The sequence below is a fragment of the Schistosoma haematobium genome, chromosome ZW, assembly GCF_000699445.3.
Source record: "Schistosoma haematobium chromosome ZW, whole genome shotgun sequence".
NCBI lineage: Eukaryota > Metazoa > Platyhelminthes > Trematoda > Strigeidida > Schistosomatidae > Schistosoma > Schistosoma haematobium.
The window spans coordinates 54833075-54858459 of NC_067195.1; the positions used below are offsets into that span (position 1 = coordinate 54833075).

The window sequence follows — 25385 nt, forward strand, 5'->3', positions numbered from 1 at the left end:
ATGCGTTTATCTGCTTCATGTATTTCTTACATGATTTATAAACACTGAATTATCTTATTGTTTCTGAGTCTCCAATATCACCGACCTTCAATGCTTTGTACATTGGCTGAATGTTTTATTTCTAATTTCATTTTCAATATAACTGTCTGAAATTACGTTTTTTTAGATACAATTCGTAATCTGCTTTTGATATACCGTTATTTTAAACGTGTTGATTCGACAGGAGATATACTAAGTCATTTAGGATATATACATCATTATCGTAGATAATTGAAGTCAAATAACGGTCGCTCGAGAGATGTAAGTAATCCAATGACACCTTAATACAAAACTTGAAGGTTATAGATTTTACCCCCGGTTGGGTTTATTACGATCACGAATACTGAGTCTTCAAACTAGGACGAAACACCTAGCTACTGTTCGTTAATAGCTCTTCAGCTGATGTAAACCAATGATTAGAACTTTCCTCAAATATATACTAAACAATGAATGAATCATCTTCTCTAGTCCATTAGGAATTCACTAGTCTCAAAATCTGTTATTAAAAATGTTATCTCTCCGTTCGTTTTTTTCAATGTAAAGTGATTCTTTTATTCATTGAAACCAGTTATAATGTAAATAAAATAACTTCATTCTTCTAATATTTATTCAATTCATTGATTGCAATCATTTGAAAGAGGTAGATCAGTGATTTAGACCTCGCGAATAGTTATTGCTCAGTTAATTAATAGTAATAATAATAATAATATATTACAAATATCCATGCTATAGCTACTTAATTGTACAAATAACCAATTTTCGTCAACTCTATAATGACAGATAAATGTGATTGTAATTTTAAGAAAATACAATATCAAACAAAGAAAAGGTTTGCTTATATCCATTGTGCATCATCGTAGAAGACTAAATCAATAACTTACATTGATCGGCAAACACTAGAAAATACGGAAAGTATGTAAAGGTTGATTGAACACCATTTTGATATTTGCTTATTTCTACAAAGAGGAAGAAAATTTCTTAAAATTGAAGTTTTTTAGTTACGTTAGGATTCATTTATATGAACGTATTAATTTAAAATTGATTCAGAAGACATATTGTTTTACTTTCGTTAATCAATCTGCTAACTGATGTTGATAAAAATGTACTTGTTCAGATATTTGTGTGGACTTATTATTGTTGAAAGGGTTTAGCTGATGTATGCTTAAAATTATTTGATAAAATGGTTGGATTATACTACATTGATGGCTTTAAAATTGTTGAAATTGATCAATCAGAATGAAGTTAGTGATTGATTAATATTTGAGCGGTTTTTGACATGAAGTTAGGGATAACACTCCTGGATATAATGTTTTTGGCGAGATTTCTCATTTTGCTTAGTTTGATTGGTCATATGTTCATAGATCACCAACAGAATGTTGAAAGGATCCATCTTCTGAAGCTGTAGTCAAGACATGACATGGAGAGGAACCATGGAGTTCCGTGATAAGTGTTTTTAGGTATAACAGTATCAGCTGATACTTCGAGGAGTATTGTGGTTAGAAGTGTTAGGTTCAGGATGTTTAGTGTTAGGATCGTTAAGTTTGAGAGTGCCACGTTTACGATAATACAGTTAGGATCCTAGCGTTTCAAAACTAGATTCTTTCCAATTTTACCGTTTTTTTTATTATGTTAATTCGATTTACATAAGGCTTATTCTGACTGGGCAGTATTTGATTAGTTAATCAAGGTCCTTCTAAGAACCACTGAAACCCGTCATTCATTTATATGTTATTGATTATAACTTCCCTGATTAGTGAATATAATGACAAACGATTAGAGTTTAAATTAGTAAGAATGAGGACAGGCCATATGACTGACTCAGTTTATCTTGATTTAATACAGCTGGCCAAAACAGAAATAGGTGACTAGTATAGCCATAAAATAAAGTTCTTTATATACCTCCCCAATACCTTCACTCCAACAATCTAATGAAGGACATTACGAGCATACAACCAATGATTGTTTATACTTTTTTTACAGTTAGCGGAATATAAATTTGTTACTCAGCTTTGTTTTAAATGTATAATAGCTAGTTATGTATTGGAATTTATAAACTATGATACGTTTTGGTCCTGTATTTAGCTCGTCCAGTAGGGTAAATCATAAACTTAAGTAATAAAACAAACATCTAACATAACACTCGACCTTCTAGTGTTCAGCTTGAAGGTTTGAAAATGTGAAAATTTATTATGACCTATCGATCATGTGATGAATACTGCCACGACGACAATGGGTCAGGGTTGAGGTATAGAAAAGACAACAACAACCAGCACGTGACTTCATAATCAGATGAGTAAATTTTACAGATTTAGCGTGTCTTTTTTTTAAGTTAAGTCAAAAAACATTTTGATGAATTTCCCTTTGTAGAAGGTAAATGTAGATCGACATTATATTGTCTTTTTTAGATGCTTTACTGACATATTAACTATTATTTTATAATATCACTTCATAAAAGTCTTGCATTAATCTTACTGCTTTTGCCATCAGTCTCTTGTTCAATTCTGTACTGACTATTCAAGCTAACTAATCATTCCGATTGACTGCATAGTGAATTAGGTGGCTATTAATGTCAATTGGATCAATAATGATAAATCTGGACACTATGAGCACACTAATTTTGTTTTTTCGGCTTTCATATACAATAAATTATTTAAATCCTAAACTATTGTACGAATAACTCTTCTTCATTGATGTATATTTAACAATGATAACATCATTTTAGAGAGATTCATCGAATTATCTTCCATATGTAACTAGTCATAGCCAGGTAAAGTTGGCGAATCGATTGATGGGATTGTAAATCTTCATCTACTGATGTGGCTGGGACGCGTATTTTAAATAACAAATCACCGATTATCTTGATGGGTTATGTTGTCTGATGTAGGAGTGCATTAGAAGAAAGCCAGGGCCAGCTAAACCAAGATGTGACACCAGTCCATGAAGACATTGGCAACTGAACCGAACCATGTTAAAAGTGCAGACTATCTGATTGAGGTCCGCGTGACTATTGTAACCAGTGGTTAGAGGCATTGAGTGACATACAGTTGTTTACAGTGGAGTAAGCGCATTCACTCTTTGTTTTTCATTAGATTGTAAGTTTCTCAATTATCTTACCAATTATTTTATTCTACTCATCCATATTTTCTCGAATCATATCTTAGATGTCTGATATTTTGTATTACCATTAATACTTTTACAACCTTAACTATTCTGGGATATACGTTGATTATTTCATCTCTCCGAATTAATGAGATGTAACAGTTTGAACTTATGTACACACGTTCCAAGTTCCACGTTGTGTATAACAGACTGACTGAGTAAGAGCATATCTGGTGGGGTAAGTTGGAGTAACATATTCAAAACTGTCGAATGTGTGTTTGTGTTTGTCGATGATGTATTTGAATAACAGAAGAGAAAAACAGGCAATCAATGATGGAGAAAATTGACCAGATTTTATCAAACCCTAGTTGTATGTTGATATAACCGAGTAATCTGTTGAAAAGAAAAGGAAATCATTTCTATTTATGACCAATATTTTTTTGCTTAATGATGACTATTATGAACGATCAAATTTCAATTGAATTAGTTACTGCATTGAATCTCTTTTTTCTCTGAAATTTGTATGTACATAACTCGGTTCACAAAATAAATGAAAAAAGGTAGATGAAAATTCATTTATCATATAAAATAGGTCCGATACAATATCCCAATCAAACTTTTTACAATACATAAATTTACAACGCGTTGATGAATAATGTTATATGGGTGAAGTTATTCACAACGTTTTCAATGCTCATAAAGTGTATTTATCCAGGAATTCAAGTCTATTGTTATTTGATTGAAGGGATAAGTGTTGTTTATTAGAGTGTAATTTTCATTTCACGTTATCCACGACTGTTTGCTATGAACATACTAGTACAATGAAACTTGAAATACCTACTTACTTATGCCTGTTACCCCTCGTGATGGAGCATAGGCCGTCCACCAACACTCTCCATCCAACCATGTCCTGGACAATCATTTCCCGTTCTTTCCACTCACTATTCAGCCTTTTCATATCTGATTCTATTTCCCGACAAAATGGGTTCTTCGGTCTTCCACTTTCCCATTTCCATTCAGCATTCCATGTCAACACTTGCCTCATGACACCGTTTGATGATTTCCTCAATGTATGTCCTATCCACGTCCAACGTCTTTTTCTGGTTTCCTCCTCAGTTGCAAGTTGGTTTGTCCTCTCACACAGTAGGCTGTTGCTGATGTTACCCAGCCAACGGATATTGAGTATCTTGCATAGACAACTATTTATAAATACTTAAACCTTCTCGATGATGGTTGTAGTAGTTCTCCACGTTTCATCTCCGTACAGTAGAACTGCTTTGACGTTGGTATTGAAGATTGTGACTTTGATATTTGTTGACAATTGTTTTGAGTTGTATATGTTCTTCAATTGTAGGAATGTGGCCCTTGCTTTGCCAATCCTTGTCATTTCAGATTAAAAATAAAAATGTAATGAAAGTTAGGGCTTGAAATGAAGTTTTTGTCAATGACACTAATATATGATACTTACCGGTTAAATAGAGGGGGAACTTGTTGAAAGTACTGAATGCAAGGCAGTTATCAAACAACGAAGATGTTACGGACATCCTTAGTCAGGCCCCATAGATGATTAGTCAGTGTCAAATTAAATAGGGATTCCATTCACTAAAATTACTAGAATAATCATTTTAATACCAATAAAAAATGACTGATTTGTTGAGTCATACTCGAACGTATTTTATTAATTATATGTTTGCATGTAAGACCAGAAGCGGTATGAGCTTAATACAAATGAAGAAGTGCATTTATAAAATGCTTAAATGAAAATAAATATCTTGAGGACAGTTTTGCTATATTAATTGATATACAGTCAACTGGAAGCTCGTAAGTATTACAGTCAAGACAGATGTTTGTTTAGTGTTGGATAGATTCAAGACGCCCCATCCATATTTCACCAAGTAACAGATACCGTGCTACAGGATGTTCGAGGTGCTGGGGCTTATTCGGACAACATTATAATCATGGGAGTAGATAGAATGAACTTCGAGGAGGGACTTGACCTGATGCTTTCTCGAATAGCTGGATACGGACTCCGGCTCAGTTCAGAAAAATGTAACTTTTGAATGCAACTATGCATTATCTCGAGTTCATAAAATATAAAGATAGCAGATAACCGGACCAGGAGAATACCGAGGCAGTAAAAGCTATGGCTGGATTGATGGATATCCCCGCATTGCGATCGTTTTTGAGACTAGTCAGCCATTATGGAGCCTTTCTTCCTAACCTTCATCGCTTACGTACCCTATTAAATCATCTTCTGGTCAGAAATATAAAACGTATTTGGTCAACAAATTGTTAAGCTGCTTTTGAGGAAATCAAAAAACTACCAGCCTCCGATATGTTAATTACGCATTACAACCCATCTTTACCTATTGTAGTAGCATCTGATAAAAATTCTGATTGAAGTCTAACTGCTACAGCTGATCATCGTTAATTGTTATAACGGAATCACTTATCACTTATACTTGTAAAACCGAGGAAGTACCGCTATCACCACGACGCGAAAGTAAGATTTATTAACCCCGAAACACTACGATGACTAGTCGAAAATACAATCATTTATATATTGATTTTTACACCCATTTTGATGATTATTTAGCATGAAATCACATGTATGAAAAAAAATACTTACAATTATAACAAATCATATGCTACATGTTATGCTGAGCATAGTTCAGGTCAATTGAATACAAGAATATCATATGTTATACAGAACAAAATATCATACAGGAAAACAAAACAAATACGACATTAAGCAATCACCACATTGAATTAAAACGGAAGTAATGTAGAATAAAAATCATAATGAGTAAATCAGTCTAATCTTGACTTTTCATCCCGTCATATCAGCATCAGACGCTTCGAACTACGGCTTTGAAACAATTACCTTCCACATCCTGTAATATGGATCTGAGAAAGCAATATCACATGCAACCAGGTTGTTAACAATAATAGAATGTAACTATAGTCCAATGGAAAAGAAAGCATTGTCAATTGTCTTCGCTGTAGAAAAATTTTACAAGATAATACTCGGGCGTCATTTCACGCTCTTAACTGACCATAAGTGATTGCTGGTCATATTTGGACCAAAGAAAGGGATTCCGATATACATAGCTAACGGATTGTAACTATGGGAAGCCACTCTCTTTGGTAACAACTTCAAGCTATCCTGTTATTGATTTGGACAAGCTGACACATTGCCAAGACCGACTGATTTGCAAACGAAATTTGAAGAAGATACTCTGGTGGCAGCAATTAAAACTGAAACAGATCACCGAGTGTTGGAAGACGTACTGGACGGTGTACCAGTTACCCTCAAAGCTATCAAATAAGCCAAGGAACACAACGAGGTCTTAAAAGGAGTTAGGGGTTATCTTCGCCCCAAATGAGCAAGTTGTCCTTTTTAAGGATAACTGCTATAATACCTTTGCCAGCATGACTCACTTGTGATAACAGATTCATGTTTTATGTTCAGTGACAAATTCGTTGTTCCAAAAACATTACGCCAAATTGTTCTGAAGCAGTCCCACAGCGGTCACCCCGTCTCCAACAATATGGAATCAATGTCTCGAAACTATGCTTACTGCTCTTCAGTGGATCAGGATGTCAAAATTAGATCTCACAATTGTTCATCGTATCTCCAATCAGCCATTAGTTCAAATAAAACTGAACCACAGCAATGACTTTAGGTGTATTCAGGAGTTATTTAAAAAGTATTATCATTGGAACAAGCTTAAAAAACATTCATGACTTCTTTACTTGTATTATAGGATAGTATTAGGGTTTATTTATGTATAATAATTTGCGCTATTCTTTATAGAGTCGAACGTCTTAAACATCTGAAAAGCACATCTAACCTTCCAATCAAATTAATCGCTTAGAATCTGCATATTTAAAGAAAACTAAAGCTACTTACTTTTCTTAATAAAATCTATATTGGCATAGAGCGTTTGTTAAGGCTTTAAACGCTGAAGATAGTTTTCAACTTATAATTGATTTCAGTTGGGAAAGCTGTAACTGCTACAGTTTAAACTTGTAAGAAGTGAGACAGATATCATTCACTGATAGTGTTAGATAAAATAACTGAAAAGCTTGTTATTTATGTATCATAGTATCATATTAACAGAGATTTTACTTTAATTCTTGGAAAACTGTTCATTCTTCCACACTAATAAATGTATTGAAATAAATAATTGATTAGTTATTTAGTTTTTCTTAAAAGTCAATAAGGAATGTCATGCTTTTTTTATCAGAATGGGTTTTGTGGATATTTTCAGAAATTTCACAGGTTGAAATCATGAGTCAATTGAAGCTAGAACACCATGGAAAACCTGGGAGCGCTGGACGGCCATTTCGTCCTAGTGCGGGACTCCTCAGCAGTGAGCATCCGCGACCCCGCACCCCTCGGGATTCGAACCCAGGACCTGCCGGTTTCGCGCGCGAGCACTTAACCACTAGACCACTGAGCCGGCATCCAACGGTGTTAATGTCTAACTTCAACCAATCCACGAAGTTGCGCCACCGTACACCATTTTCTTCAGTGACCTGATATCGAAATGGCCGTCCAGTGCTTCCAGGTTTTCCATGGTGGTCTAGCTTCGATTGATTCATGGTTTCTTCTCTTGCTAGTTATGACACTCAGTTAGAATCCATTATTTTATGCAATAAAAAACAATTCAGATTTTAGCATTACACAAAAATATATAACAGAATATTAGCTTAGACAACCAATCGAAGATTTACTAGTCAATTAAAGATTGATTCTTGTGAAAGACATTCGAATGAGCAATTACACTAACAGTAATTAATAACTCATTAAGGAGAAAACTAAGTCAGTTGTTGTGAACGAAGATTTGACAGAGACAATTAATTTGTGGTTTTAAGCAAAATCTAACGATGTCGTAGTAAAATATGAAAATCAAATATTAAATATTTTATTATTTACATACCTTCCTTGAGTTATCCTTTACATACTTCATCATTCCTCTCATCCTGTTTTTAGTCCGATTGCCCTTTGTTTTACTTTCTCTTCTATTTACTTCACATTTTGCTGGTAAGCATTCTACTTTCAATTCCTGCTACATAGTACTTATATCAGCCCGCATAAGTAGTGCACACCACAAATGATTCTAAAGCCTAGCCATCAGTTACGCATGATTCCATTTTGTAAGTTCGTATTGTTGACATCTTTCACAAATATTATTTTATTTATTAAGTTTTGAGTTTCAATAGCTTTTCGAGTATTAACAACTTCTACTGTAAACCACCCTCGAATTTTCAGGATCTATAATCGTGAAATATCCAACTGACTGACAAATTGATTGAAAAAATACTCGAAAAAATACTGATTGAGTGATCATCTAACTGATATTGGCGAACTGATATTTTTTATTATGTAATCTTGCCTCAAATCAAAATAAACAGTTATTCTATTCTAATAACTTCTTGATAATCTTTCACTCCATCGTGTATTAGTTTATGCTTTGCTATGGTACTGAGAAATATTGATTACCAATTCTATTTATTCTAACTAGATTTGTCTGTCTTCTGATAAGTTCTATGACAATCCAAATAATTTCGAAAAGATAACATTATTAAACAAGTTAATCGAGTCCAGTTTTAAATCTGGACTTAATAAACCCTGACAGATGGGACCGCTGACCAATTGACTGAATACATAAATATGTTAGAGTATTTAAACTATTGTTTACATACAAAATGGTCAGCGAAAATAATATGATTATGAGTAACTTATCAGATAACGAATAACTATACAAGGTTGAAAATGAAGGTTGTAGAGCGACCAATGATTGTTCACTTCTGACAGCCATAACAATAGTAAGTTGTTTAATTCTGGAAAATTGATCTTCACATAGAAGTAATAGAAAAATACTGTGATACGGAAGAAGCGTGTCATATTGATTGAGATTCTTATGATTGTTGCTCAAAAAAACATTTGAATTAGTAAAGGTTTGTATTAATTTACATGTTTTACCACTAAAACAAAAACAAGGCGACAGTATACTATTGAACTTGAATTACATTGACAATGGGCCCTGAACTTTTAAAACTCTCTGGATAATCAATTAATACACAGTCAAGATCAAGTATCTGTAGATAAAAAGTGTTATAGAAATTGATTGTTAATGGTAGTTTTGTGTAGTTTATGAATTTTTCAAGGTTAGTGATCAGTTTTATAATCTTAGGCCAGAATGCTTTTTACTATATACATGCATAGATTCAGAAGAGGGTCAGTATATTTTCGGGTGTTTCTTATATGGATATAAATACGTTTATATTCGATTTGTCAAGTGTCTTGAAATTTTTATGTACGGAATCATTGAACAGGTGATTTTATACGATGCCAATGTGGAAATCCCGTTGGTGAAATTACCGATATTTTTAAGCAGTCTCTACGAAGCAAGGAGACCAGCTATTCAGTGTTAGTAACCACATGATCTAGTTCTCAGTTTATTTCCAAAAAAGAAATAAGGTAAGAATCATTATCAAGTTAAATTCTGAGTATGTTTTATACTGCAAGGAATAAGCCATTGATATAAGTTTATTTTTGTCCTAAATCATTTACATTGTATAATTGCAAAGGACTTTTTTTCATTTCTAGTCTCTTCAAGCACTAAATAAAGGAATTCTATACAAATTTATTCATAAAATGATTGCTTTCTGGCACTTTTTAAATTTTGCAGCAAAAATTGAAATTCGCTACCTTGATGCTGGTTGATTTGGGAGTATTATATAGTTATGATGTAAAGTGAAACTGAAATATTTGACTAATAAAGGATCATTTTAACAGTTGGATTCACGAGTCAGTCTAAGCTAGACCACCACTAAATACCTAGAATCATCTAATGACCGTCTCTTCCTAGTATGAGAATACTTAAAAGTGCGCATTCGCAATCCCAAGCATCGGATTCGAACCCAGGACCTTCGAACTCACGCGTAAACGCCTAATCTCTAGACCACTGATGCGGCATCCAATGGTGTCAGTGCCTAACTTCAATCGATTCATGATCTTGTTCAACCCTTCATTCATTGTTTGAGGGTTAGCGAATGCTGGTACTAGATTAAGTATAACCTAAACGTCTATCAGTGATGTATTCTGTCTGCTATAGACCTATATCATAATGTCTGAAAAGACTCATTTCTTATCAAATAAGCCGTTAAAAAAAGCTGACTTTTTAACAGGAGTTGAAGAATACACTTAAGATATTTTAGATTTTTCTATCCAGGTTGTGATAAATTGCTTATCAAATATCTGTTTTGTTCGCTAACTATCAAGTGCATCAGTAGTGTACATATATGAAGTCATAGAGTAGAATTAAATCATCTGGGTAGCTTGAATATGATCAGGTAGATTGGATGTTCATTTTAAAAGTTACTCGTGCATTTTACAATCCTCGTTAAAATTTCCCTGCATATGAATACTTTTATGTGACACTAACTATAGGATAAATGAAATTTTATTAAAACCTTTATAATTTATATCATATAAGTCAACTTACTTTGTTCATAATCTCAATTTCAAATAAATAATACGGTTATTTAACGTTCATATTATTCTAATTTGTCAAAGCAAAACCTATGGATCAATGTTTATTTAAGCTACCGTACATTCCTTATTTACTCATACTCAAAGTGATCATCAAAAATACCAAAGTTGAATTGTTGAAATGACCACAAGAAATATAAATGCAGATTCAAACAATTTACAGATTACTCATACACATGAATGGTCTAAATGATTTATTCATTCTATTCAAGCAGTCGGGAAAACTATTTTTTTAAAAGACCACAACATAATTAGCTGTTGATATGATCATAAGTATCATTCGAACAAAGTGGAAATGTAAACTGATCAATATTTATTTGCTCGTTAATTCAGCATCAAGATTCTTCATAATAAAAAGGATCTGAATAGGAATCTTTACAAATTGACAAATAACAATTGAAGTATAAGCATTTGTAATTGGATAACTTTTAAATACAACTTCCTGCTACATATCAGTAATAATAATGATAATAATAACAATATAGTTTATTTACTATAAATATACTTACTTCTTTATGCATGTTACCCCTCGTGATGGAGCATAGGCCGTCCACCAACACTCTCCATCCAACCATGTCCTGGACAATCATTTCCCGTTCTTTCCACTCACTATTCAGCCTTTTCATATCTGATTCTATTTCCCGACAAAATGGGTTCTTCGGTCTTCCACTTTCCCATTTCCATTCAGCATTCCATGTCAACACTTGCCTCATGACACCGTTTGATGATTTCCTCAATGTATGTCCTATCCACGTCCAACGTCTTTTTCTGGTTTCCTCCTCAGTTGCAAGTTGGTTTGTCCTCTCACACAGTAGGCTGTTGCTGATGTTACCCAGCCAACGGATATTGAGTATCTTGCATAGACAACTATTTATAAATACTTGAACCTTCTCGATGATGGTTGTAGTAGTTCTCCACGTTTCATCTCCGTACAGTAGAACTGCTTTGACGTTGGTATTGAAGATTGTGACTTTGATATTTGTTGACAATTGTTTTGAGTTGTATATGTTCTTCAATTGTAGGAATGTGGCCCTTGCTTTTCCAATCCTCGCCTTTACGTCTGCATCTGAACCTCCTTGTTCATCGATGATGCTTTCCAGGTATTTGAAGGATTCTACATCTTTCAGAGTTTCACCATCATGTGTGAATGGACTTGTGCTCTCCGTGTCGTATTTGAGGACCTTGGTTCTCCCCGTATGTATGTCGAGGCCTACTGATGCACAGACTGCTGCTATACTGGCTGTCTTTATATGCATTTGTTCGTGTGTTCTGAGCTGTCCATTGTATACCGTGTTTTCTCTCAGATGTCGAGTTCTTCATAATCCGGTGGGGTGTTTGAATTAACTAGTGATTCTTTTGTACTTGTTGAATTCTTGATTTTTAATTCTAAATACAATACATTCGTCTGTGCTCATCTAGTACTTCTTGATTCAATTGAGTTATTTCTGTGATTCTTAGTTCATACTACAATTCAAATAATTCGAAATACCAAGTCCAGTCAACCACCAGAAGAAAGTGAAAGGGAAAGAGTAGACAGCCTTGTCTGACTCCGGTCCTTAATTGGAATACATCTGTCATCTATCCTCCATACACGACTTTGCACTGTAGTCCGTCGTACGAGTTCCGGATAATGTTGACAGTCTCCTCAGGAACTCCATAGTGTCGAAGTTTTCATAATGTTCTCCTATCTACACCGCCAAACGCCTTTTCATAATCAATGAAGTTGATGTATAATGACGAGTTCCACTCAACTGATTGTTCGACGATGATCCGTAGTGTCTCAATTTGGTCTGTGCACGACAGATCCTTACGGAATCCAGCCTGTTGATCCCTAAGTTGAGAATCTACTCGCTTAAAAAACGCTAACTATAAATGTAATGATGTAGAACTGATATTCATTCATTTGAAAGGTTCTGCAAGTTTATATACTATAATAAACTAAATCTTCAATTTGTAATTTTGTGTATTTAAATATATTCTTTAAAAGCCCTGACAATTGGCACGTACTTATTGGTTTTGTATTGCACAAGGGTTCTTACATTATTCTGAGAATGGTATCATCTGTAGCAGTCTAAATCAAATAAATATAGGTGCTTGATACTGTAACAAGTAAAATTCGATAGCCTGAATTAGTCATCAACTCGACATAACTGATGAAAGCTAACCGGTTAAAATGGGTAATTAATAACACTGAATACTATTGATTTTTATTACTACCATAAATATAAATTTAAAAGCTTAAAAATACCAATTAGTTATTTCATGAATCTGAAGATTAATATTTGAACGAAAAGTAAATAGGGTTAACTCATTGACTGTTAGAGAAATTTGTCAATATAAAGTGATTGATTAGCATCCATAAACTAATTTTAGTTAACTACATGAGGTTATATTTAAGTGATCTACCTAATAGATCGATTAATTTTAGTCTGAAAAAATTATGAAGAATAGATATTTTTTAACCAGATAATACACTATTATCTGAAATATGGCTGTTATGTTTTAAAATTAATACTAATTATTCCTGTTGATATGATTATTAGCTTTGACTGCGGAATAACTGATATCTGGTGCTTATTGTAACGGAACAAGACTGTTATGCCGACGTAAACAAGAAAACAAGACTGCAGATAATGAGTTATTTCTCTAGCAATCACTAGTTAATATAACATCAAAAACGATCATAAAGTATATATAATTTCAAATGTCCAGTCAATATATAAACTAAAGTCCACTGAGTGAGCAGTAGTTGATATTAATCCATCAATAATTTAGTTCGTGCATATCATTTACAAAACGTAAGGGCCGCATTCCTACAATTGAAGAACATATACAACTCAAAACAATTGTCAACAAATATCAAAGTCACAATCTTCAATACCAACGTCAAAGCAGTTCTACTGTACGGAGATGAAACGTGGAGAACTACTACAACCATCATCGAGAAGGTTCAAGTATTTATAAATAGTTGTCTATGCAAGATACTCAATATCCGTTGGCTGGGTAACATCAGCAACAGCCTACTGTGTGAGAGGACAAACCAACTTGCAACTGAGGAGGAAACCAGAAAAAGACGTTGGACGTGGATAGGACATACATTGAGGAAATCATCAAACGGTGTCATGAGGCAAGTGTTGACATGGAATGCTGAATGGAAATGGGAAAGTGGAAGACCGAAGAACCCATTTTGTCGGGAAATAGAATCAGATATGAAAAGGCTGAATAGTGAGTGGAAAGAACGGGAAATGATTGTCCAGGACATGGTTGGATGGAGAGTGTTGGTGGACGGCCTATGCTCCATCACGAGGGGTAACAGGCGTAAGTAAATAAAGTATATCACTTACAAGATCAATAAATTAACTGGAAATACAACCAATCACTGAATTTAATATTTGTTTTCTTCTTGAAATTGGCATCTCAATCATTTATTACATATCGTAATATCACGCTACTCAATGGCTTTAGTTGAAATACAATGAAAAGAAATGTATTGCCAAGCCATGACGTCTAAATAACACCCAAAAACCAAAACCATTTCATGAAACTTTTATGAATTCGGATTTTATAGTTTTGTGGATGGAGTTTGTGTTTTGCAGGTTATTTTACATACGGTAATCAACACTTAAGTAAAGGAGTGTTAAGTCAATGAGTAAAAATACTATATATAATCAAACATTATGAAGTTGTAGTGACTCACGTTTATCACGAGAACACGACTGGTTTAATAAAAACAATTATTATTATAACCAACTGTACCAGTGTTTTTTTTAATGTGCTTTTGTTTAACTGTGCTAATTATAGCCATTTTGTGCTTCCATTCTTATACTTACACTTCGATTGTAACTTCGCGAGGATTCGGTTACCTTCTGTAACCAAGGTTGTATCCTGGCACGATCTCGGTATCCTTTCGATGCCACGAGATCGCCAGCAAATATAACTCGACTTGGTCCATTAATTGCCTTCTGGTATTTGGCTTCTCGGGGATTTTATGGAGTCATTTGGAACGAGCTTCTTACGCCTTCTGATCTATTTGGCACGTGTTTTCTGGGTAGCGGTGTTCACAGTTAATCTCAACTCGACGCCACGCTACAATTGGTAATCCCAATCAGACTACAATTGGTGATCCCAAAGTTTGGAACACGCCTCAACCTCGGGTCAAATCTTCCAAAGAAGCCAATTTGGTGAGTCTATTATTTATCTATCCACGTCTGTCGTATATTTTCATATTAATTTTTAATATATAATATACACGACATGACGGATAGCGATAAGAATACTATTAATGTTATAGACTCAGACGTACAGGCCATTCATTTTCGACCTGTATCATTTATCCCCCACGACCCTGAGGTCTGGTTTGCTGCGTTAGAGTCTCAGTTCGAGACTCGTCACATCACGAGCCAAAGGCAAAAATACGCCTACGCTCTCGAGTCATTACCCGGGGACCATTTAGTAGCTGTTCGTGAGGTCGTCCTCAATTCTAACGTGCCTAATGTTTATGACCGCCTTAAGGAGGCAATTCTCCGACATTTCCTCCCATCGAGGGAGGAACGATTGAGGACCCTGTTAGCACGTCACCCCTTGGGTGATGCTAAACCAAGCCATCACCTCACGCGCCTGCAACCTCTTGCAGGACCAACAGCATCTGACTCGGAGATAGTTAAGGAATTATGGCTCGAGTCACTACCAGCTCATATCCAACCTACTGTGACGGCACTGCTCGAGGACTCACCGCTTAACCAGGTAGCCCTCATAGCAGATAAAATTTTAGCGAGGACTAGCAATAAAGACACCTATGTAGTTGCTTCAACGGCACGTCCTAAAGTAGACTTGGACGCCGGTCATTTCTCAGCTCATGGCGACAGGGACGGGTGTATTCACACACGTCTTAGTTTTCGAGACCGTTGTAACGTACCCCAACCCTACGTCCCCGAGCTCGCTCAAGTTCTCGCAAACGCGTCACCACTCGCCCAAAAGGGCATCTTCCAGGCCACGCCGAAAGGCGGCTACGGAAGCGAGTGACAGTTGGTGCTGGTTCCATAGGTCCTTCGGGTCTGGCGCCCGCCGTTGTCGAGCACCATGCTCATACAAGGCGGGAAACGCCAGCGCCGGCGAGTAAAAGCGGCCGTACTCGCCGACCCTTCACCCCAGGTTGGTCGCCTATTCTATGTTCACGATTACCGCACGAACGCTAGGTTCCTAGTAGACACTGGGGCCCAAGTTTCTGTCGTACCACGAGGTAGCAGCAAGTCACAAGCCACAGTGCTTCGACTACGCGCTGCGAATGGCTCAGTCATTCCTACCTACGGTACACGACAACTCGCGGTCAACCTGGGCAACCGACGACGGTATCTGTGGACGTTCATCATTGCTGATGTTCCCACAGCCATACTAGGTATCGATTTTCCACAGCACTATGAATTGCTTGTCGATTCACGTAGGCTGCAGCTAATCGATACTTCGTCGAACAGCAAATTCATGGGCTGTAAAGCCCACATGAACGCGTACCGAATCCTCGGCACTTTTTACTCGCGTGACGATAAATTCCACGCCTTATTCGAGAAATTCCCCGTACTCACTAAACCACTCGAGGAGCTTCCATCGGTGACCAATCGTGTGGTACACCACATAGTCACCCGCGGACCGCCAGTCACGGCACGACCTCGCCGACTGGCACCGGACAAATTAGCTTTTGCTAAGCGCGAGTTTGACAATTTACTAGCTACTGGTATTATTCGTCCTTCTCACAGTCCATGGGCCTCTCCTCTACACATGGTGCGCAAAAAGATGGGGTTAGTTGGAGACCATGCGGCGACTACCGAGCTCTAAACGTAGTTACGCGCTTTGATAGCTACCCCATCCCCCACATACACGACATCACGGCATCACTCAAGGGCACGACTATCTTTTCTAAGATCGATCTGGTACGAGCATATCATCAGATCCCGGTCGCTCTTGAAGACATCGAAAAGACTGCTATCACGACTCCTTTCGGTTTGTTTGAGTTCCTACGAATGCCATTTGGATTACGGAATGCTGCTCAAACTTTTCAAAGGTTTATCGATAGCTTGTACGAGACCTCGATTTTGTTCACGTCTATATTGACGACCTGCTAATCGCATCATCAAACGTAGATGAACATTATCAACATCTTACGCTATTATTCCAACGCCTTTCGGATAATGGAATAGTAGTTAACCCAGACAAATGCGAGTTAGGTAAACGAGAAATCATATTTCTGGGTCATGTTATCAAGCAAGAGGGTATTTTACCTTGTGAGGACAAAGTGCAAGCAATAAAGGAGTACAACGAGCCGTCCTCACTCAAGGAACTGAAGGCTTTTCTCGGTTTGGTTAACTTCTACCATCGTTTCATCCCACACGCGGCAGAACGGTTACGACCACTAACCGACTTATTACGCGGCAACCCACGCAGATTGGAAATGAACGATTCTGCACGTACTGCATTCACTGAAACCAAAACGGCTCTTGCGCAAGCCATTCTCGCCCATCCCGATCCATCAGCCACGCTTAGTATAGCGGTTGATGCATCCGATGTTGCTATAGGAGCAGTTATGCAACAAAACATCTCCGGTAGTTGGCAACCTCTCGAGTTTTTCTCACGACGCCTTACTACCACAGAGACGAGATATAGCGCTTTTGGTCGCGAGCTGCTAGCAGCCTACTGCGCCATCAAACATTTTCGGCACGCAGTAGAAGGACGTCAATTCATTTTATTTACCGACCATAAGCCCTTAACGTATGCTTTGCATACCAAGTCTGACCGCTACTCACCACGAGAGTGCAGACATTTGGACTATATCTCCCAGTTCACGACAGACCTTCGTCACATCCAAGGCAAGTCGAACTGTGTTGCCGATGCTCTATCACGAATCCAAATGAATGCAGTTACCCTGCCGGTGCTCGATCTTCCCGCTATGGCCGCTGCCCAAGCAAACGATCCCAGTTGTACAAAAGCACCACACTCTACGTCCCTTCAGTATCAGGAAGTACCTCTAGCCACGACTTCTGGCACCATTCTATGTGATACTTCTACCGGTCTTCCCCGACTCATCGTACCCTCTGCTTATCACCGTCTCGTATTCGATGCCCTGCATGGATTATCTCACCCAGGTATCGCAGCTACATTACGCCTCATCGCTGCACGATACGTCTGGCCGTCCATGAATAAAGATGTTCGTATGTGGGCGAAGCAATGCTTACAATGTCAACGATCAAAAGTGCACAGGCACGTAGCCGCCCCCCCTCGGTACATTCGCTACGCCTGATGCTCGCTTCGATCACGTTCACTTAGACATTGTAGGACCACTGCCACCATCGCACGGGTATGATCACATACTCACGTGCATCGACCGCTTCACCAGATGGCCCGAAGCTATACCCATCACGTCTATCACGGCGGAGACAGTTGCTCACCGCTTCGTAGAACGATGGATAGCTCTATATGGTTGTCCCTCGACTGTCACGACTGACCGAGGACAACAGTTCGAGTCCGCACTATTCTCCTCACTTACTCGGCTGCTTGGTACGGAACGCATACGCACTACCGCCTACCATCCAGCTTCAAATGGTTTAGTTGAAAGGTTTCACCGTCAACTTAAAAGTGCTCTTCGGGCACACGAAAACGACGACTGGTACGAAACCTTACCGCTCGTTCTTTTAGGTATCAGAACGAGTTTAAAGGCAGATATCCAATGTTCCGCCGCTGAACTTGTATACGGCACGACATTGCGTCTGCCCGGGGAATTCTTCACACCACGGAGCAGACCTAACTTCGCTAAATCAGACTACGTCCAACGACTGTCTGCATTTATGCGAACGCTGCCTCCGGTGTCAACTCGAATACAACATCGACAGGTCGCTCTCCCTCGAGAGTTATCTACCTGTTCACATGTTTTCATACGAGTAGATTCGGTACGCAAACCTTTGCAACAACCTTACGAAGGCCCTTTTCGCGTGATCGCTCGTCACGAAAAGACCTTCAAGGTTGATCGACACGGCCGCGTCGAGATCGTCAGCATTGATCGTCTCAAACCAGCACACGTCGGTGACAGTGCCCTATCTGATAACCTGAGACTCAATGCTAGACCTATCAAACCTACTAGCGGGATCCTCAAACCATCTTCAGGTCCCACGCTAGATACATCTGAGACCTCATTCTCACGTCCCAGTCAACAGCACGCGTCATCTGCAACGTCTACGGATGAGACGACAGTCTCACGTCCAGATCAGCAGACCACGCCGCCCTTGACTTCGGATGAGATGGCAGGCTCACGCGACGCGAACGAGACTATCGTCTCACGTTCCGGTCGCCGAGTAAAATTACCCGTACGCTTCCTCGACTAGTCGCACAGTCGACAACCGATACGGTGTAGGAATATTCCTATGCTACTTGCATGCTACACTCTTCTCTTTTTTGATTTTCTTTTTGTTTCCTGAGCCCTCGCCCTCGACCATCTCCGTTTGGTTCCGTCGACTTCAGTCAACTTTGGCGAAAGCTGGATTGGCCACCCATGCTCTTGTCAACGCACTCAGTCGATATATTGGTTTCGAATGCTTGGCATACGCTTGGTCTCGAACTTGGTCGTTATGGTCGCTTCTGGTCTTTTGGCTCAACGTGGTTTCGTCCTACGTCTGCAGCGTTTCTGGTCCGCATTCCCTACGAGCGCAATCTTCAGATTCTGGATACAAACCACTCTCGTGTAGCATACCAACTCAAGCAATAACTACAACACATCGCTCCTGGTACCGTTCTCCGAAAACGACCTTCGTTGGCAACTCGACGATCAACTATCGCTTTCCTGTTCGCCAATCTTTCCGTCCTACAATCGCTCGTCAGCCGATCAGTCCCACGATTCAAACCGCTTTTTATCGAAAGTGTAAACCCTTTCTAGCGGGGGGCTCCTGTAGTGACTCACGTTTATCACGAGAACACGACTGGTTTAATAAAAACAATTATTATTATAACCAACTGTACCAGTGTTTGTTTTAATGTGCTTTTGTTTAACTGTGCTAATTATAGCCATTTTGTGCTTCCATTACCTTCCACCATTGTTCCGCGGTTTTTGGTACTGTTCGCACGTACTCCTGTCTTCTGCTTCCACTTGTACCATTCCTTGGCACGATCTCGGTATTCGTTCAATACCACGAGATCGCCAACGAAATAAATCTGGTTACGTTCGATCCTCGCCTTCTGATTTGTCTGGCACGTGTTTCTGGGTAGCGGTGTTCACAGTTAATCTCAACTCGACGCCACGCTACAAAGTAACGAATATAAAAATCTATAAAAAGTGTGAAATAGTATTACTTCTGATATTTTAATCATAAATAACCTGTAGTGGTAAATAAATACCCAAAATAAATAGCTCTGTAAGTTTTCGACATTGGATGCTGACCACATTAGTTTTAATGAACTCACCTAGCTGAAGGCACTCGGTCATGCATCCGTACCCGATCACGAGTGGGAACGCCGTGCTCAACAATCCCTGCAATCGCTAGCCAGATTAGATCAGACGATCCTCGATATTTTGATAGCCTATCAAATATATCTTCGAACCTTCTCGCTTCTGTCTTTTGATTTCACTTGGTGGGTACGATTCATAGTGGAAGGTGTTACTGCTTAAAGCGTTGTCCTTTGTGACTTTATGTCCGGCTTTTTATCACATGATTTATCCACCGACCAAAATATGACTTATACAGTCTTAGCTGTGCCAAAACCAATGATGTTCGACCGGTATGAGCAGCCTAGCGTCCCTATTGGTATTATGTCCTCCTAGCCCGTCCATTTGAGTCCAGAACACCAATACCAGCTTCCACTATGCGAATCGAATCATTTATTTCAGCCACATTGGGTTTATATATCAACCAAACAGACTGCAACGCCCCATTAAATAGGAAATGACATTTGTACACAATAAAGCCAAAAAGTGGCTGTGAACGTGGGAGGCAGTAGTCAATAAACTGAACATAGCTTAAGAACAGTAAATCGTACAATAATAATATCCAGGTCAAAATAAAGCTTATAACAAGGGAAATATAGATAAACATAATCTAGTTACTGAATAGTTATACCATAAGAATATATAAATAATATTAGTCCATCAATAAGTCTCAGACGTTACTCGTAATGTAATCTTCATTAGGATATAACACTGTCAAACTCCGAATACCTATGGCATCTTCAGACCAAAAGATTCCATGTATTTACAACGTAGAGTCATTAGCCAAAATTATCAAAAATTATAGAAAAGCTCTTAAAGATAACAAATTCACAGTTTACTTCCCGACCATCTCTGCTATTTATACGATCTAATTTTTCATCCTTATGTGACTGCGCGCTTATTGTTAATTACAAACATAAGTTATCATAAGTTATCAAGTTGCATGACAGTCTTATTGTTAGAGGGACACAGATTGGATTAAAGCATGCTCAATGAACAATTGCTTTGGTGCACGCTGATTGGATAAGAATTAGCCAATCAGCACTGGTCGATACTTGAAAAACACTCTAGAATGTACTCATGTAAAACCTATAAATATACTAACGTTTTTCCTACTGTGCTTCTTACTTCCATCTAACCTTGTTATTCGGAATATAATCTCCTTCCTGTTCAACCGTGTTCTGATTTGGGGAGCGAATTGGTATCCAAGATTACTAAGCAATAGGAGCAGCTGGGTTATAAATATAGAGAATTATAACACTTATGGACCAAACGTAAATCATATTTTATTGAATAAATGTGAGAGACAACTGCTTACTTTACGAAGAAAAAAGAAGTAAGGCACAAAATAATTAAACGCACTTACGATTTGTGAAATTAGAAAGGGTGCTAAGGCTGGAAAAATAAAGAACCAAACATAGCTCATTTTAGGTCAGACATAAACTAGCGAGTTGCTATAGCTTCAGCTGTGCATAGATTTCTTATCCAAACCCTCTTTGACCAAGTTGTTTGACTTTGTAGGTAGCCTTGAACAATGAGTCTCATGATAGTACACGATTTGAATTCATCACATTAGGGGTGTAGCCATTACTCACGTATGTTATTGAAGGATTGTCACGCTTTGCTACTAGATGATAGAATTTGGAAATGCGGATATTTGAGTCCCAACTCATTCACCTAAAGACAACGTATTCATGATAAGACTCGACGATTTTCATTCCAATCCATGATAATTCATGGGCATTTACAGTTGAGGAGTCCTAAACTAGGGTTATAAATAATAATAATAATAATAATATATTTATGCATGAGTAGGTACACGCCATTTTTACAGGCATGATCTATAAATTACAACATTTTTTGGTGCACAACATGCTTCCCAACTTATTAAGTTCATAGTTGTTACAAAGTAGACTGATAGAGCGCTTGATGTAAACCATGACCTTGAGGAGACGCGTACGTCATGTTTGTTTCAGATTTCACAAGTTTCATAGCTGTGCCCTCAGAGCAAGATTCTGAAAAAGAAAAAAAGAGAAACAGAAGAGCAGCAAGGCACTTGGATATGAACGCCAAACGCTGCTTAACATTGTGTAGGAGAGCAGACAGAGGTAGAATAAATTAGAATAAATTCATATTATGTCTTGTTAGAGTGAAGTGGAGTCAGAGGCTCCATATTAGAGAATGTACTAATAAAGAACAATGAGTTGTGATGTTTAACAAGTTGGAGTAAGCTCACATGAAAGAAGGGAAGTCAAGGTTGGTGCAAGGGAAGTGGTTTATTAGAAGGGTGTGTATATAGAGGGTGAAGTGTTAAGAATACTAGTGGCTATATCTTTTATTGTCTTTTTTCTTTTCTTTTTTTTGTCCATCCGATGTCAGCCACGCAATCCTAGTGTAAAAGTCCGAGTTAGCATGTTATAGGTTGTCTTAGTAGAATAGCTAATCCAGCATAATATTGGAAACATGAGTCTGAGTGGTGAGCGTAGGAAGACAATCTATATCACAGATTGATTGACATTTTCTCAATCACAAAGAGCCTGATACATACAAAATGTTCTGCCCCCACAAACACGGGTGGATTGAAGTCATCGCCCTCACCATCAATGCTTGCTGGTCAGTAACTCCACCCTCCCTCCTTTTGTGATGTTAGGCTCATTTAAGCTTATTTTTGGATATATGTCATACCTCACACAACCCTCTGTGTTTCACATCCTGTTGGAAAACACTATTTCTATAAGTACCATTTTACAAGCTTATCAGGCAGTTACAAGTTATGGACTGTGGGTAAGGCATCGATGCAATGATTCTGTTGACTATAGTATAAAGTATAGTTTGCCAATCAGAGTATTAGCATTAAGAAGGGCATAATGTAGGATAGTTGTTCATCAAAGCAGGCGGAAAAGTATAGAAGTTTATGAGTCGTATATAGGGTAACGAGTGGAGAAATAATATTAATTGCTAGTCAACATAATGTACAGAAGCGTAAAAAGCTAATAAAGAATAAACGGGAAGAAACCCTTACTAACTTGGTGCTGATGTTATATTGTGTTTTCCTAACCAGTTGATGGGTGATAGGCTCCATAGATGCAAGACCACTGGTAGTAGGCAGTCGATTGTGTGACCCTCTTGACTTTTTAGGGTGGTAGTGAGTGTCCCTTAGCAACCGTGTTAAGTTGAACAGTATCGACAGGTCCAGTGAGTAACCTGTCTACTTCAAGTGAAGAAATAGGGTGGAAAAATGAACTAATACAACTGCATAGTAGGAAAACTAAGGCAAACTGAACTTGAAGCCCATTTTTGTCTAGACATAGAGAGAGCCTATGGTATCTGAGTGGGGTGCAGATGTGTTCGTACGTGCAAGATCAGTGCAAGTGAGGGCTTGATCAGACAGTTTTACAAACGTATTTAATTCATTTGCCATGCGTATTTCGGAGGGAAGACTGTTCCATATTATTACATACTTGATGAGGAAGGAGTTTTCCCGAGTTTTCGGTCTGTATTTCTCAACTTTGACGGTAGATACTTTGTTTCGAAGTTCATATTCATGTGACTCTCGGCTAAGAATTATCTTACATGTTGAGTAATCAAGGTTTTTGAGTAGTTTGAAGTACAGGACCAAATTAGACCCAAGCCTTCTCTCCCAAAGGGGTTCTATTCCTAAGATTTGGCATCGGGGACTGTAGTCAATGACTGAGTCAGTCTTAAGTACACTGCGGGTGAAGTCTCGTTGTAATCCTTCCACCTTTAGTACATCAAATAGGCGTAGGTTGGAAAATAAGAACGAGCAGTATTCAACGATAGGTCTCATACAAACTTTATAAAGAAGGGTTTTAGATTCATTGTGATAGAAGTTACGGAGAATGAAGCCAAGCAATTTCCGCAATTTAGATGCTTTGCTTGAGATGTGATAATTTGGAGAATTTGAATTGTAGTATGAACTAAGAATCCCAGAAATAACGTAATCGGATCAATAGTACTAGATAACCACAAACGAATATACTGTATTTAGAATTCGAAATCAAGCATTCAACAAGTACAAATGTATCATTAATTCATTCAAACACCACATATGTGTTCAGAGAAATTAAGACTGTGTGAGTAAATTACCCCTAGGTCAGTTACTGATGCCAGTCTGGGCAGTGTGTGGTTGCTAAGTGTGAGCTCTATTTTAAGAGACGTGTCTCCTATACATAACCAGCCGCAGTTCTCTGTGTTGAGCTCTAACCTCAAGCGTTTGCACCAGTTGTCTACCATGTTGAGTTCATGTTGGATTGTTTGCATAGTACTGCGTAAATCGCAAATGTCAGTTTTATAGATGACTTTGCAAAATGGGATTTATAATCCCAACTGACTTGAGTCTATTGATTAGAAGATTATGAGGTACTTTATCAAAGGCTTTCTTAATATCGAAATATAGTATAACCCCTAGGTTCTTCTGGTCACGTATGCGAGTAACTTCGTTAAAGAAGTCTATTAGACATGTGCTGCATGACCTTGTTCTAATGAAGCCGTATTGTGACGGGTCTATTAGATCTTCCTTAAGTAAGTGATCAGATAGTTGACTTTGTATCACTTTTTCCATTATGCGTGATATAACTGGAGTGATATTTATGAGTCTGTAGTTTTCGACCAGGTTTTTCGGTCCGGATTTGTGTTTGGGAAGAACACACATTACCTTCCAGGTTTCCGGATATGTACCTGTCTCTAAAGATAATGTGTATATTTTGAGCAATAGCGTCTGTATGTCAGGTCCTGACATTTTATAAATGATTGAAGGGATGTCATCGGCACCAGAACTCGCATTTGGCTTAAGGGTTTTGATGGCGGTATGTGTACTCCCAATGTCGAAGTCTATGGTACTAAGATAGTTTTTGCTGATGCAATTTATGTTGACATCTGGAGCATGAGATGTAGTCCGATTGTTGGAAAACCATTCACCTAATAGTTCACATATGACGTTTTGGTCATTATACGTCACTCCACCGTGCAGTAAGGAGTGGATGTTGTGACCTGCGTTCTTCCTCATGTGTTTCGCGAGAAGACGACATAAGGCTTGGGTCTGTTGTTCATTGGTTTTCATTAATTCTCCAAGTCACGTGATTTAAAATGCTGAATAGTTAATATGCTTCTCTTCTTTGATTCACGATTAAGGAATCGGTGCGCTATATACAAAAATTTAGCTTTGCACAAGCTTTGGTTATTTAAAGACGTATGGGTTAGCGT

At 37.9% G+C, this 25385-nt stretch overlaps 1 protein-coding gene across 1 annotated transcript; it reads left to right on the plus strand.

Moving 5' to 3' along the window:
• The first annotated feature begins 14535 nt into the window (after positions 1-14535).
• MS3_00003921 (uncharacterized protein) lies at positions 14536-19762 on the plus strand. The gene has a single exon (XM_051211796.1). It carries the CDS (start codon positions 17145-17147, stop codon positions 17988-17990), a length of 846 nt encoding a protein of 281 aa, XP_051071896.1. The 5' UTR covers positions 14536-17144; the 3' UTR covers positions 17991-19762.
• Positions 19763-25385: the final 5623 nt, after the last annotated feature.